The sequence below is a fragment of the Tenrec ecaudatus genome, chromosome 9, assembly GCF_050624435.1.
Source record: "Tenrec ecaudatus isolate mTenEca1 chromosome 9, mTenEca1.hap1, whole genome shotgun sequence".
Taxonomy (NCBI): domain Eukaryota; kingdom Metazoa; phylum Chordata; class Mammalia; order Afrosoricida; family Tenrecidae; genus Tenrec; species Tenrec ecaudatus.
The window spans coordinates 72,762,471-72,778,206 of NC_134538.1; the positions used below are offsets into that span (position 1 = coordinate 72,762,471).

The 15,736-nt window shown below is 40.6% G+C and overlaps 1 protein-coding gene across 2 annotated transcripts in view; it reads left to right on the forward strand.

Annotated features, from left to right (window-relative positions):
* The window catches only part of DPY19L1 (dpy-19 like C-mannosyltransferase 1), a 106,220-nt gene that overhangs the window by 64,215 nt on the left and 26,269 nt on the right, over positions 1–15,736 (forward strand). For both annotated transcript variants that reach the window (XM_075558198.1, XM_075558199.1), the window contains 4 exons: positions 5,672–5,758; positions 7,735–7,794; positions 8,320–8,400; positions 12,101–12,202. In XM_075558198.1, the coding sequence (XP_075414313.1) occupies positions 5,672–5,758; positions 7,735–7,794; positions 8,320–8,400; positions 12,101–12,202 (330 nt within the window). The remainder of the gene's footprint in view (positions 1–5,671; positions 5,759–7,734; positions 7,795–8,319; positions 8,401–12,100; positions 12,203–15,736) is intronic.

Genomic DNA, 15,736 nt, shown 5'->3' on the forward strand with positions numbered 1-15,736 from the left:
TACCATTGTCTCATTGTATAATAATTGTTACATATAAAAGCACATTTACAATATATAGGAAAACTATGAACAAGGTTGAAAAATGAATATCATGAGCCCAACCTCCAGCTGCAAGCTAGAACCTTATTCTTTTGAAATCCTGTGTTCCACAACCACACCTCTCTCATTTCGAGAAGTAATACTGTCCTGATTATTTCTTATCACAACGAATTTGCTTTTATTTATAACTTTACTAGATATGTACTCCTAAGTAATACATATTTTAGTATTAAATATTGGTATTGTCTTTAAGCTTTGTGAAGGGCATCCTATTTGTGTGACTTCTGTTTTCACCCAAGCTTCTGAGATTTGCTTGTTGATGGGGTTGAGGCAATCTCGCTGTGTTTCTATTTTCCACTGTGTGAGTGCAACACAATTTATACATTTCTCATCGAAGGACATTTAGGTTATTTCCTCTTTTGTCTGTTATGAATGATGTTGTATATTGTTACAGTTATCTCCTGAGGCACATATATTAAGAGTTTCTTAAGAGTGTTTATCTAGTAGTCGAATTGCTGGGTGAAAAATGTTCATGTCCAACTTCATAATTGAATACCATATTGTTTTTCTAAAACGTTTGGACCACTTCAAATAGCACTGTGTAATAGTTCACATTATTCTACAACATTTAAAATTGGTTTCTGTCTGGTGAGTGTGGCGTTGCTGCAAATGCCGTGGGGGGAGGGAGGTCACATCTGACCTCCTCTAGCTCCCTTATTGCCAGAAGGCAGGGATCAGACAGGCCTTCCCCTCCATCCTTCTTAGCCCTGTTCTGACACTGACTATTCTTTCTACCGTGTTCTGCCTCTATGCTGGGCTTGATCATTCATTGCAGTGGCTACACAGAACTACATAGACAATACTCACAATTAAGGGAATTTATTAAGGGAGTTAGCAGGTTACCACAAGCCAGGATCAGTAAAAGTATGGATCCAGTCCACAGCAACACCTCTGTTCAACCTGTAGCCTCATCTCTGATGCTGAGCCTTTCAGCCATGCAGTCCCTTGGCCTTGACCTCTGTGGACCAAGAAGCCCACCTGTCGTTCTATCTAGTCCTGTAGTCTCGCTTCAAAGGAGGAGAAAGTACCTCATAGTCTTAGCACTGTTTCTCTGAGTCTCTGCTGCCTCTCGTCTCAGCTTCCACCACAGAGATCGTGCACGTTGCTCTTCCAGGGGTCCTGGGATCCCTCTCTGGGTCTGATATGTCCCTATACACAGAAGACTGGTGTTGAGGTCTGGCTTTGGCCCTTCAGCAGACCATATCCCCAAGGAAACAAAGGGAATGACTTGGTTCACACACTCCACTAAGTTATAGACATAATCTCTCTCACCTTCCTTCTGCCCCCATTATCATAGCAGAAAACACCCTCCCAAATGGGACGATCACCATAGGCAGAGCGTGCAGAATATAAAACATCACATAAGGGATTATGGCCAGAAGGACCATATTGAATGACTACATCTCAGATGTGCTAGCTTGTGATTTTAACTTGCATGTCCCTTTTTCTCAATAAGGCGGAAAGATGAGTCTTTTTACTTCCATAAAGATTTACCACTTGGAAACTCATAGGGCCAAGTCATACAGGGCTGCTGTGAGTCAGAATCAACCAGATGTCAGTGAGTTAGGTTTTGTATTTTGGTAATTCTAAATAAAGCTGAGCATCTTTTGATATATCCATGGGCCCTTGTGACTCCTCTTTTTGTGGCATGCTTATGCACAATTTTTACATATTTTTCTGCTGTCTTGTTTAAACTGATTTTTAATGTGTTACATATTTTAGAAATGGTTTTGTCAATTATGTATTATAAATACCCAAGGTTGACTGGCTTTTCACTTTCTTTTAATGAAAAGGCACTAATGGGGATGTAGGAAACCGTATAATCCTCATCCTGTTTCGTCCATTTCAGTCCTACTAAGAATCCACAAAGATAGTCTCTATGATGGTCTCCTAAAATATAAAAGGGTTAATTTTGAAATAAAATTTTACAGTTTTTTAAGTTGTGTTGACTTGGTTTTTTTTCCAGTTTAATTTTATTTCCATTTTTTCCCTTGATTTCACAAATGGTATTTTTGATGAATTTCATGTTGTTGTGTTATATAGAAATATAGTTGATTTTTGACTAGTGGTCTAATTTCTAGCAAACTTGCTAAACTCTTGTTCTAATACTTTATAGATTCTGTTTGTTTGTTTTTTTCTGATTAGTAATTCCATGTTTGCATACTCGGCACTGTTTTTCCCCCCAGTACTTACACCCCTACTCTACTTGCTGTCTAGGAATCCTGAAAAAGGATGTTAAAGTTCACCAAGCAAACTGATTGTCCATGCAGAATGCAGACCACACTTTGCTTTGTGATACTGATTGAATTCCCCACCGAGCAACATCTCTATTCCCGCTTTCCCCTGTGTTTGCCGCTGCTGTGGGCCTTCTTGACTGTCCCTCCCTGCTTTCTGAGCTGTATCCCAGGGCAGCTGTTGCCGTTTTTTATCTCGTTTGGTTGGTTGTTGTAAGGAGGGGGTACCTCCCTGGTACATCTCCCACAGACCTGTCTGAAAGCTGAGCCACTAAAAGAGAATTCAGTTGCAGGTCTAAAGAATGTCTAAGGGCCATCAGCGTCTAGTAACGAGATTTAGGGCCTTTAGCACTTTACATGAATTGACTTCTCTTTTTATTCTCTGATTTTATTCACTCTTTGCACCATTGCTGAAAGATTTGCACCTTAGGTGGCTGCCTGCAGTTTTTTTGTTTGCACATAATTTCATATTTATAATCAATTTGCAAAGAGCTGTTTTTCCCATGAAAGCATCTGTGAATAAGTTGCTGACCTGATACATCACTCCTGAATAAAGTATATTTTTTACAAATGTAACTGAGACCATCATCAGAATTAAAACATTGACATTGATCAAAACTACCCTCCAGTGTTCACATTTCAGTAATTGTCTCCAGAATGCCCTGCACAGCGGAGGAGCCAGCCCAGAGGCCAGCCTTTTGAGGGCTGCTGTCATTCTTTGTCTTTTTAATCTAGAAGTACTTCCCAGTTTTCCCTTGACTTTGAACCCCATGATACTGCTCAAGATTGCAGGCCATTTTGTAGAATGCCTCCCAGCTTGGATCTGTCTGATGTTTTCTTTTGATGAGATTCCACTTGTCCATCTTTGGTAGAGGTATCTGTGATTTTGTGTGCATGCTTCTCATTGTATTGTATCAGGCAGCCTGTAACTTTTTTAATTGTCCACTTTTTGATAATGTAACTTCGATCACTTAATTTGAGGTGGTGCCTGCCTTGTGTCTTCACTGTGAAGTGATTATTTTCTTTCTTCTTCTTCTTTTTTGTTGTTGTTGATGATTTGTAATACTTTGTGGGGAATTACTTTGAGTCTATATAAATATCCCATTTTTCATCTGATATTGACTATCTGTGTATCCATCTGTATGGATACATAGCTTATAATTCATTCAGTGTGGTGTAATCCATTATTTTCATTATTAACTTTGATGCTCACATTATTTAAGATTTGACCAACTATTGAAACTGACATGTCTTTGTCATGCTTTGAGTATTTTTTAAATGAATAAGTGTTAAAATTTAATCGCATACTTCTGCTTCTGTTTAGATGATCTTTTCCTCCTTTGGTCTATCTCTGTGGTCATTTACACTCATTGCCTTTGCAACATTAAGAGAATTTGCTTTTCTGGGCTAAACACAATTTTTATGCATTGCTGGATTCAGTTTATTACTATTTTATTAGGATTTTTATAATTCTACTCATATAGTGGGGTTGGGGATAACAGTTTATCTTTCTTTACACTTGGATTGTTTTGATAGCAAATTTATTCTGCCTGTCTAGAATTAATTGTAGTGAATGCCTACTTTTTCTGTTTTGTGTCAAATCTTGTGTAAGATTGCAATGACTGTTCCCTAGAAGTTCAGTTACTTGTAGATATAAGGCCAAATCAGAAAGTATTACTATTAGGGTTCCAGTTTAAGCCTCATGGGTTTATCCTAAACAAAACATGCTTGGACATGGCACTGATCAGTGAATAGCTGCAGCCAAGTTCTCTCAGGAATAGCATTTTTTTCTTAGTCTCATTAGGGCGCCTTCCAGGAAAATAGCCAATCAAACTATGGCCTCTGAGGAGATTTGCTGGGCTAGCTAAATTCACGGCAGGGAGGGCGCTCCGAAGGTTATGGCACCTGCTGTGGGGATTCCGAAGGGGTCATCTTGGTAGATTGTTCTCAAAGCATGGAGGACAGTCATGGGGACTGAACTTGAAAAGCTTTTAAGGAAATACCCAAGTGCACTGGTGAGCAGCGGCCGGGAATGGTGCTGCAAGGGGTCTTTTTCCCATTATGACAACGCGCCTTTCCATTCTTTGAGAGTGGCACGGGCTTTCCGGTAAGAGTTTCAGAGAGGAGCCTTGTTCTGGCCACCCTTTGATGCTGCCCTTACAGATTTTTTTTGTTCCTAAAACTTAAAGACTGTTTTAAAGGAAGATGATTTGAGTCCCTGAAGATGTGAAAACTGTGGCTTTGACTTAGTGTAAGTCCAAGAATGAAGCATTCTTTTGGAAAGGGTTAGAAAGTGTAGCCTCACATTTTGATATTTCTGTGTAATAAATGTTTCTATGATTTTGTGATAATACTTTACTTACTCTTGTATAATAACAAACCCAATAGAAAATTACCAATCACAGGAATGAGCAATGGAGACTACACAAAATAGCAATGTGAGAAAATGGAGAAAAAAAAAGAATCTAAAACTCACTTATTGTTAAAAGAATGGAAAAGTAAAACAATGAGATAACACTTTTATCCTATTAAATTTCAACTCCTTAAAAGAATAATACATAATCATATGCGCCAACAGGAATATTCACACCCTTTTGTTGGGAGAGTAAATTGGTCCAGTTTTTTTGTAGAATAATTAATTTGTCATTAGTTTTTCAAATTTTAAAATGTTGGTAGCGTTTCATCCTTTCATTCCACTGCTTGTAATTTCTGTCATAAATGTGATGACATGTACCTGAAACTAAGTGAATGGAGTTCGAATCGTGGTGACACGATGTGCGTCAGCCCGTAGCTGCACTCAGGGTTTTCAGTGACTTGTGTTAAGGAGTAGATCACCAGGCTTTCTTTCCCATGGGGGAACTCAAACCTCCAACCCTCCATGTAACACCCCCACTATTAACTAACTGTTGGCACCACCGAGGCAGTTTGGACTATACTTAGATGTATATATTATCTTTCTCATAACTAAAACATGTCCAAAAGCAAAACTGGAAACCACTCAGCGGTTTAGCACTAGGCAGTAATTGGTTAGTGGGAGCTAGATGGGTTCTCTGAGAAGTTACTAAGAAGAAAGTCAATAGTGTTACATGTGTGGCTGTTTCTGTTGATGCTTTTAGAAATACTTAAGAGTAGAACATGTGCACGTGGCTCGCAGGGAGACGCTCCAACGTGTTGATGTTTCCAGTGTTGGGTGGAAGTGAGCTCGCTTTTCATTATTTTGTTCCTTTTGTACCATTGAAATTTTCTTTATATTGAGCATGGGACGTTTTCATAATATCAGTGTGAATTTTGTTGCATTTTAATGCATATTAATTATTAATTTCTTGACCTTTTTCCAGATTTCTCTCGCGCTTTGTTTTGTTTTGATGTTTGGAAACTCAATGTTATTAACGTCTTACTATGCCTCCTCTTTGGTAATTATCTGGGTAAGTATTCCTTAAACACTTTGCTAGTCTGGGATTCCTGGTCCAGGGGGATGTGCTGTGGGCACCCTCTCAAGTGTCTTCCTGAGTACTTCCATGTGTGATGGCGTATTTAAATAGCTCCTTTACAAAGGAGGGGCCGGGGCCCTGACCCAAAAACATAGCACCATTCCTCATCTTTGTCCTATTGTTTTCTTCTGTCACCTTTCAGTCCCCTCAGTTTTGGCCCCAGCGTTCGCTTACACACGCCTACATCCTCTCTCCATTCTCTCCTTTTCCATCTCATTCCTGCCCCACTCTCCAACTCCTATCCACTTTGCCATCCCACAGTGGCCCCTTTGCTGTGATCAGAGGCCCGTGGAGCTGTCTGTCCACCCTGTCCCCATACTTGTGTGGTTACATCAGGTGATGAATTCAGTGTTTTGCTAAATCACTCCCCACAACAGAGTGAGATTATGGGGAAGCTGTTTTATAGGATGGGCAAATGGTGAAAGTTCATCTGACTCCCTGCTACACTAGCCTTTATAAAGTAAGCATCAGTTTGAAAGGTAGAATACTTTGTTGCATTTTTTTAGTAAGGGAATATGCTGATTAAGTTCTGTTAAAAATAGTTGTTTTCTCTTAAAGAACATTCCTCTGACAATTGTAGTTAATATTCCCTATGAGTATAACTTTTATAAGGTGGCTCTCTCCTTTTTCTACTCTGGGCCACCACACTTTTCAGATAGGTGGCTCACATACAGTCACAAGAATTAGCCATGAAGAAAAACTGTTTAAGAAAATACTACCTGACTTGCTTTGGAATTAATAAATATAGTTCTTGAAGTCAACAGACTCCGTTCTTAGCTGGGAAATATCGCAGTACAACCACTGCTGTGTTGTACATGTGCGCATGGGACGTACTACTACTGTTACCTGAGGGATGGCCTTGGCACCGGTACTGCCTGTGTAGAGGAAATCCATTGACTTGAATACTGCATATGAATAAAGTCTTTCCTATGTATATTTTCTAGGAGATTTCTCTTCAGCTTAGTCCATCACCTGTAGTGTGTCAGGCACTTAAAATCTGGTGTATGTTCATTATGAATTGAACATCTTTATGTATAAGCAAAAACACACTGTCATCAAGTGGTTTTGAACTCATAAAGACTCTATAAGAGAGGGTAGAACTGCCCTTGGGACTTACTGAAACTGTAACACTTGAGAGTAGAAAACCTCCTCTTTCCTCCATGGAGCAGCTGGTGGTTTTGGACTGCTGACTGACCTTGTGGTTAGCAGCCCAACCCATAACCCACTGTGCCATGATGTATAAAAATAAATGATGTCAAGAGTTAACAGAAGATAGCGTACTTATTTGTAATTTAGTTGTATGTGTATACATTTGTGTATATTTGTGGTTATGTTGAAACCTGAATTATAGCTTATTTTATGTTCTCAGATGTTCAGAAACTTATGCAAATATTCTATTTGGGATCAAGTATTTATGAGTTATCTCCATCCATAATCTTGCCAACTCTTATAAGAAGAGACTTGGGTTCTTGTTAGTAATACTCTTTGCAAGGCTGTGCACTTGACAGAGAGAAGTCTGATTGATCCATCAAAATCCCATGGGTAGGCCTCTTCTTCCAATGGTGGTTTTATTCTTCCAATGGGGTCAGGATTATTAGCTTCAGGGAAATCTTAAGCCTAATTGAAACCTATCCAGCCGATTTCTTAGCTAAAAATCAGATACTTAAAATTAGTCATAGAAATTTCTATATGGTGATACTATTTTCAACTCTTAAAAACCACTCACAGGCCTCTTCTGCTCTGGATTAGTAGGTCTATTTCCTTATGTCAGGAAACATAGACGTCAGCATTGATTCTGCATGGCAAACCAACATTGTGAAGTTTGTATTCTTGAGAGTCTTATCATTCCAAGTTTTTATTGGTTCTTGAATTTATGTCTGCAGGTGTTAACTGTTCTGTCCTTTATGCAGGCTGTGCTGGCAGTGAAACCGCATCTGCTGAAAATGAATCTATCTGAGCTTAGTTTATGGGTAAGACTCAATCTGTTTAACACATAGGTGTTCCTTCTCTAAAACATACCAGTGATCTTAATGGGCTATGCTTAAGAAAATGACCTGTGAACTACAGGGAATTTCAGAGTCTTAGAGTAAGGCTCAATTTTAATGTGTCAAATTGTCCTTTTCATGAAACAAGTTAAGATTAACATTCCATAGATAGTTTAAAATTTCCAGTTTTATTAATTTTATTATTCATGTTTCTTCTGAGGAGTAGTGTATGGTTAAAAAAAACTATTAGGAAAAGAGGAATTTAACTAATTGCTGTATAAATCTTCTAATACATTAGTATGAGAATTAGATTATATGTATGTATGCTTAGTTTGGGAGCAAAATTTTAAAAAATTTTAAGATGCATTGTTAGTGCTTTTGCTTAACTATAGAGATCTTTATTTTATGTATGATAAAGCGTATATTTTTTTCCTCCTAGGCTATGTCTGTGAATGGCTCAAACAATGGAAATACCAAGTTATTTTTGTTATGCCTCTTTTTCTTTCGTAGATTATCCAAGGATGTTTTTGGTTATTTGGAACTGTCATTCTCAAATATTTAACATCTAAAATCTTTGGCATTGCAGATGATGTGAGTACATTTTTCTCCTACTTCAAAGCCTGATAAGGAATTAAGCAGGCTGAGAATGAATTCCTGGAGTCATTGAAGTACCACTGTTTAAAGTGACTTCCAGGATAAAGTCTGTGTACCTTTTCCTTTATCTATTTAACATACTATAAAGGGAATAGAACTATAGGTATTTTGAAACTAATTTCTTATAGCATTCCTTCTATTGACGTCTCTATATTATAAAATTTTTAAAAATTAAAAGGAAGAAAATGCTAGAGATTTAAGCCCCAATTTTAAAGGCTGTACAATAATTTTTATCTGGCTGGTGATGCTGTTGGTCACGTGTTGGACTGCTAACCAGAAGGTTGGTGCTTCAAACCCATCAGCTGCTCCTCAGGAAGAAGCGAGGCTATCTGGTCCTGTAAAGGATTGCAGCCATGAATCAGAATCTCCTTGATGACAGTGGATTTGGTTTTTGGTGTCTTGATCATTCAGCTTTGAAAATGGCAATGATGCCATTTAGGAGCCTTATCTTAAACTAGAGAATGTTATTGTAATCGCATTATCGCCCCAGTTTTCTGTTTAATGCGTGCGTGGGGTTTGTTCAAAAAGGCTTCAATCTTAATCCAGTCGAATCCCAGGCTGATCCAGAGATCTTTTTTGGTAGTTAGTTATGAGAGGTAATACAGTAAAAAGAATTTTGCTTTGTAACCTTTAAAGATTCTTCCGATTAATAGTAGTTTTGCGTATTTTATTTTAATCAGTCAGTACATCCTAAATCAGGAGCCTGTCAGAGATTAAACAAAAACACAAAGCAGTGCATCAATCAACGTGAGAAAAGTAGTAAAGCAAACCACGTTTGTTTGTTTTTCTCTCTGCATTGCATTTTCATGGAAATTTTCATCCTGCTGCAATAGATTAAAGCTGTGGTTTTGAAACGATCCTGAAAAGTCGTAAGACTTTTATGATTTGTCTGTGGGACCACTTACATAGGAACAGGGGAAATATTTGCTTAAAATATGATAGAAAACAACTGGGCCAGTATGTAGGTGGTCTACAACCTCTGTAGAGATTTTAAAAGTATTGTGACAATTCTACAACGTTTCTGTTTATTCGTCCATGTGCACACGCTGTGTGTCCCTTGGCAATGGAATATGCGTGTGGGAAATAGGAACACTTCTAAGTGAGGGCTTTGATAAGAATACGTGCCCTCGGAATACACGTGAGAGGCATCTGAGGCTTCTGGAAGTCACGGTTAAGATCAGGGCTGAAAGGCAATTGGGTCATCCAGGATGTAGAGAGCCAGCAGGAAGGAAAGTGAAGGAGCCCAACTTCCAGGTTTGTGGAACCTGTTTCCTCACCAAACCAGGTAACAGTTTCCCTTAGGTTTAAGTGACCCCTGTCATTCTTGTGATAGTCTCATGTGATACCAGGGCCATCTGAAGTGCTGTAGAAACAGTTAACATCCAGATCAGAAGGGATTTGATTGTCGCTGTAACACGAGCCAAGGACATTAACTCATCAACGCTTCATTTTCACATTAGTCAAAGGAAGAGAGCGACAGGACCACCCAGGGCCAAAAAGGAGTTTCCATTGGGGAAATTAGACCCCTTCTCAGAATGTACCCTGCCTACCAACATTGGACTCTTAACCACACGATCAGTTGTTCAAATCCACGAGCTGCAGCGAGGGGACCAAGACTGAGATTCTCTGCTGCCTTAGAGATGTACAGCTCTGGAAACCCGCTGTAGGGTCACTATGAGTGAAAATGAACATTTGGGGAGTGTTTTGGGTTTTTTGCCTGGGTGCCCCCTTTAAATAATCTTCTTTAATGGCTAAAATAGTTCCATTTGGCAGATTGAATTCTGATGGCTTGGGGGGGTGGGGGGCGGGTCGCTTGGAAAACTGCTTTAAAGATCGTAGACTCATCTTTTTCTAGTTCTTCAGGTGAAACATTACGTTGTTAGGTTTTTACATTCCCCCCTCAGCTCTGGCTTCATTTTAACCATTTTATTTATACTTTTAGTTTGGACTCTTCAAAATATTTTCTAATTCTAGTTCTTTTTTGACCCATGTTATTTAGTTGTAAGGAGCCCTGGCGGCATAGTGGTTGCGAGTTGGGCTGCTTACTGCCAGGTCAGCAGTTTGAAACCAACAGGTGCTCCTCCGGAGAACGACAGGGCTTTCTACTCCCGTACACGGCTTACAGTCTCAGCAACTCACAGTGGCAGTTCTTCCCCATCCTCTAGGGTCTTTATGGGTTGGCATCGACTCTGTGGCAGTGAGTTTTGGTTTTCATTTATTCATTTGCTTGTTTTTTTGATGTGTAGTTGTGTGCTTCCCAGTTCACAAATATTTGTGTGTTTTTTCCAGATGTGTTTTTTAAATCTTTAATTGCATTGTGTTTATAAAACACACTTCCATTTGTCACATGTATTGCGTTAGTCATTCCGTACTATAAACACCGTCCTAGTATTTCATGTGTGCTGGAAGGGGGGAAAGTGTGTTCTGTGTTACAATGTAACATGTTGTCAGATAAGATTGGTTGATGTGTTTTTTAAGGCTTCTTTACCCCTACTGAATTTTCCATAGTCTTGTCAATTATAGAGCATGAAATATAAGCGCTATAAAACTCTAGTTGTTGAATTATCTCTTTCGGTTCTGTCAGTATTTACTTCATGTGTTGCAGAACCCTGGTATTAATTGTATTTTTTACTACATTTATCATTGTTAACCTCTCCATGAATGGACTCTTTATCACTATGAAGTTTCCTAGCTCTGGTTTGCCTGGTGGAGTGGAGGGAGGGGCAGCCAAAGAGAGGAAGGCCCTCAACCGGATGGATTGACACAGTGGTCACAACAGTGGGCGCATGGACTCAGGCTTAGGAGCAATGGTGAGGATGGCTCAAGACCAGGCAGTTTTCCTCCAGTTGTGCAAAGAGCCTCCATGGGGTGGTGCCAACTTTATGGCACCTAACTACAGCACACGTGCACACACACACATAGAAAGGGTTGGGTGGGTGTGTGTATAGAGAGAGAGACAGAGACCTATCTCTGTTTATGGCTACTGCTTGATATATATATTTCCATCCTTCTACTTTCAAGTTACAGTGTGTTACTGAATCTGAAGTGTGTCTCTGGTAGACAAAACCAAACTCAGTGCCATCATCGAGCCAATGCTGACTCATAGCAACCCTATAGGACAGCGTAGAGCTGCCCCTGTGTTTCCTAGACTGTCTTTCTTAATGGGAATAGAAAGCCCTGTCATTCTCCCATGGAACAGCTGATGGTTTCAAACTGCTGACCTTTGAGGTTAGCAACCCAACTCTGAACCACTGTGCCACCAGGCTCCTCCTGGCAGACAACCTCTAGCTAAAACCAAAACCAAACCTTTCCTGCAAAGGTGTTTTACAGTGTGTGTCATCAGATGTAGTACAGTCAGCAGGAAAGCCCAAGAGTAATGAAGCCTTTGGGAGGCTGATGAGCACGGCGGGGCGTCACCTATCAGCAGAGAAAGGGGGAACAGTGGAGTAGGGAGTCGGCACTGAGGGGAGGGGCGCCGCTTAGAAGGCACTGTGTTCTTTACAAAAGCACACCTGCTCCATATGCCAGCAATGGACCCTATTTAGAGTGAACGATTTTTAGATCACATTAAGATTTACATATGCATTATTACAATGTATGACTGACTGTAATGGTACCTCATTCAATTTCTTACTAGGCGCACATCGGCAACTTGTTAACATCAAAATTCTTCAGTTACAAGGATTTTGATACTTTATTGTACACCTGTGCAGCAGAGTTTGACTTTATGGAAAAGGAGGTAAGCTGTGATTTCTAGTTCTCTTATGTTTTGAGGCCTATTCATTGTTCAAAGAGTACTGCAGTGATTTCAGACTCCTTCCTCTGGTCCTTTATTTTGCTTTGAAGGAAAAGGACAGTCTGGCAGCTTAAGGGAAATGTTCCTATTTGCATTAGTACAGTTCTCTGAAATGTATGGCATTTTCTCATTTGGTAACTTAGCAGCATGCTTTGAGGCTACCAGCACTTCTTGGATGAGTAGACACAGAGGAAGTTGTATCTTTTCAAACACAACCATTAATTTTCACCAACCTCTCCAGCTCTTACATCGCCTCTCATTTTGTTGTTGCTCGATTGAGTGATCTCATCATTTTAAAAATATGATAGAGTATAACTTTTTCATTCTAGCATTTTTCTTCTTGAAACTGTACTCAGAATTTTAGAGGGAAACTAGGGAGTAGTTTAGTGGGTAGAAGTCTGGAATATTGCTTGATGCTCTTGAACCATGTGATGCTTATTCTTTGTGCAGTTGTTGCCTGGGGTCCAGTAGTGGGCTGCAGACATCATCCAGACAGAATGAGATGATGCACAGCAACGTGCTTTGGTAGTTTATATAACATAAGAGTATTTTACCAGACTGTGTAAGCTAGTTTGGTTCAAACAAACAAACAAACAAACAAAAACACCCACCGAAACTTAATATTTGGCATTTTTAGTATTACCCATGCAGCACTGGTTTCTTTTTTTTTTTTTTTTTAAACAATTTATTAGGGGCTCATACAGCTCTTATCACAGTCCATACATATACATACATCAATTGTATAAAGCACATCTGTACATTCTTTGCCCTAATCATTTTCTTTTTTTTTCCTCCTCTTTTCTTTTTTTTACATTTTATTCGAGACTCACACAACTCTTATCACAATCCATACATACACATACATCAATTGTATAAAGCACATCCATCCATTCCCTGCCCCCATCATTCTCAAAGCATTTGCTCTCCACTTAAGCCCTTTGCATCAGGTCCTCTTTTTTTTTTTCCCTCCCTCCCCGCTCCCCCTCCCTCATGTGCCCTTGGTAATTTATACATCGTTATTTTGTCATATCTTGCCCTATCTGGAGTCTCCCTCCCCCCCTTCTCTGCCGTCCATCTCCCAGGGAGGAGGTCACATGTGGATCATTGTAATCAGTTCCCCCGTTCCAACCCACTCGCCCTCCACTCTCCCAGCATCGCCCCTCACATCCTTGGTCCTGAAGGTATCGTCCACCCTGGATTCCCTGTGCCTCCAGCCCTCATATGTACCAGTGTACAACCTCTGCCCTATACAGCCCTGCAAGGTAGAATTCGGATCATGGTAGTTGGGGGGAGGAAGCATCCAGGATCTGGGGGAAAGCTGTGTTCTTCATCGGTACTACCTCGCACCCTCATTGACCCATCTCTCCTGATCCCCTCTGTGAGGGGATCTCCAGTGGCCGACACTTGGGCCTTGGGTCTCCACTCTGCACTTCCCCCTTCATTCAATATGGTGTGTGTATATATGTATATATATATATATATATATATATATATATATATACATATATACACACACATACATACACACATATGTATACATATATACACACACAAATATATACATATACACACATATATCTTTTTTTTTTTTGCATGATGCCTTTATACCTGGTCCCTTTGGCACCTCGTGATCGCACTGGCCGGTGTGCTTCTTCCATGTGGGCTTTTTTGCTTCTGAGCTAGATGGCCGCTTGTTTATCTTCAAGCCTTTAAGACCCCAGTCACTATCTCTTTTGATAGCCGGGCACCATCAGCTTTCTTCACCACATTTACTTGTTCACCCACTTTGGCTTCAGCAGTTGTGTCGGGAGCGTGAGCATCATAGAGTTCCAATTTAATAAAAGAAAGTATTCATGCATTGAGGGAGTGTTTGAGTAGAGGAGGCCCAAGGTCCTTCCGCCACCTTAATACTCAACCTATAAATATAGACACATCGATCTATTTCCCCATCCTCCTATATATATTTGCATGTACATGTCTTTGTCTAAACCTCCATAAATGCCCTTTGACTCCTAGCTCTTTCCTCCATCTCCCTTGACTTTCCTCCTGTCCTACTACCGTGCTTCGTCGCCACCTGGGCTAGTGTATACCTCTTCTCTACGCAACCTTACCCTTGATCATTCCCCACCAGGCCTGCCACTCCCCTCTCTCTACCATTCGGGGTCCCATGTCGTTCCCTTGTCCCTGTGTTTGTTAACACCACTTCCTTACCCCCCCACCCCAAGTCCCCCTGGAACTGTCAGTCCCGTGGTTTTTCCTCCAGATAGTTCATCCAGCCTGTCCTATTCAGACAGACCTGTGGAGACACTAACATGCACGAAAACTAGACAGAGGAAAACAAAGCAACAGTATACAACCAGACAACAAAACAACAACAAACCACTGAGAAGGAACAGAACAAAACAGTTCCCAAGAGAAAAGCTTGTAGTTAGTTCAGGGATCGTTTGCTGGCCCTTAGGAGCGTTTTCCAGTCCAGTCTGTTGGGGCACCACGCCCTGGCCCCAAAGTCCACTTTCAGCATTCCTTGGGGACCTTGCCACTCCATTCCCTTGCTGTTCCGCTGCAGTCCCCCAGTGATTTGCCTCGGTGTGGTGGGATCAGGTCAGGTGCAATTCCCACACTGTGTCTCCGGTGCTGTCCCCTGTATCGCCCTTAGTCACTGAGGGGCATCATGTCTCATAGTGGGGCCAGCCATGTTGTCCTCTCTGCACTGGTTTCTTAATGCCATTACATTATTTCTAAAACATTCATTCATAGGTATTGTATTGTATTGGCCATGGTACTCCATAGACACATTCACTCTTTCCCGCCATCTCAGCATGGGTATGTGTGGGTGTGTTTCTTCTGTTGCATGTTTATATGAGGAATATAAGGTTCTCTATGTATATATATAAAATATCCCTTGCCTCTTCTACTCATCTTTCTACTGAGAGTCATGCTGAAATTACTTTGTAACTTCTATTCCCTTCCCTGCTTTCTTCCTCCTCCTCATTTATTAGGATACTGTATCAGTGAGGGAGCCTCTTGCAATTGAACCTTCACTGAAGGGTTGCAAGTTGGAGTCCAGGCTCTGAAGGAAAGGATTCTTAATCTGCTTCTAAAATCAATCAGCCGCCAAAAGCCCAATGGAACATAGCTCTACTCTGTCCCACACGAAGGTCCCTGTCTACTCAACAGCAACTGTGTTTTTATTAGTGATTGAGATGATTGGGCTTCCTGTACACTCTGGCCCTGTTTCCAGATGTTTAAAAGTTCTGTTGTGTCTTCATGGCCAGCACATTGCCACGCACGCTGCTCGTCATGTCTGCCCCATCATTAAGCCGTGCTTCACATTTCATTCATACAGTAAGAAATGATTGCTGTTGTTAACACTCACTGCTAAGAGTTCTGAGTTGAAGCCCCCCTGCCATTTCTACGAGTGTGAAGCTTGTTCTCCAGTGGATTCCTCAGAAAGGGGCCAGGGAAGAAATTTCTACA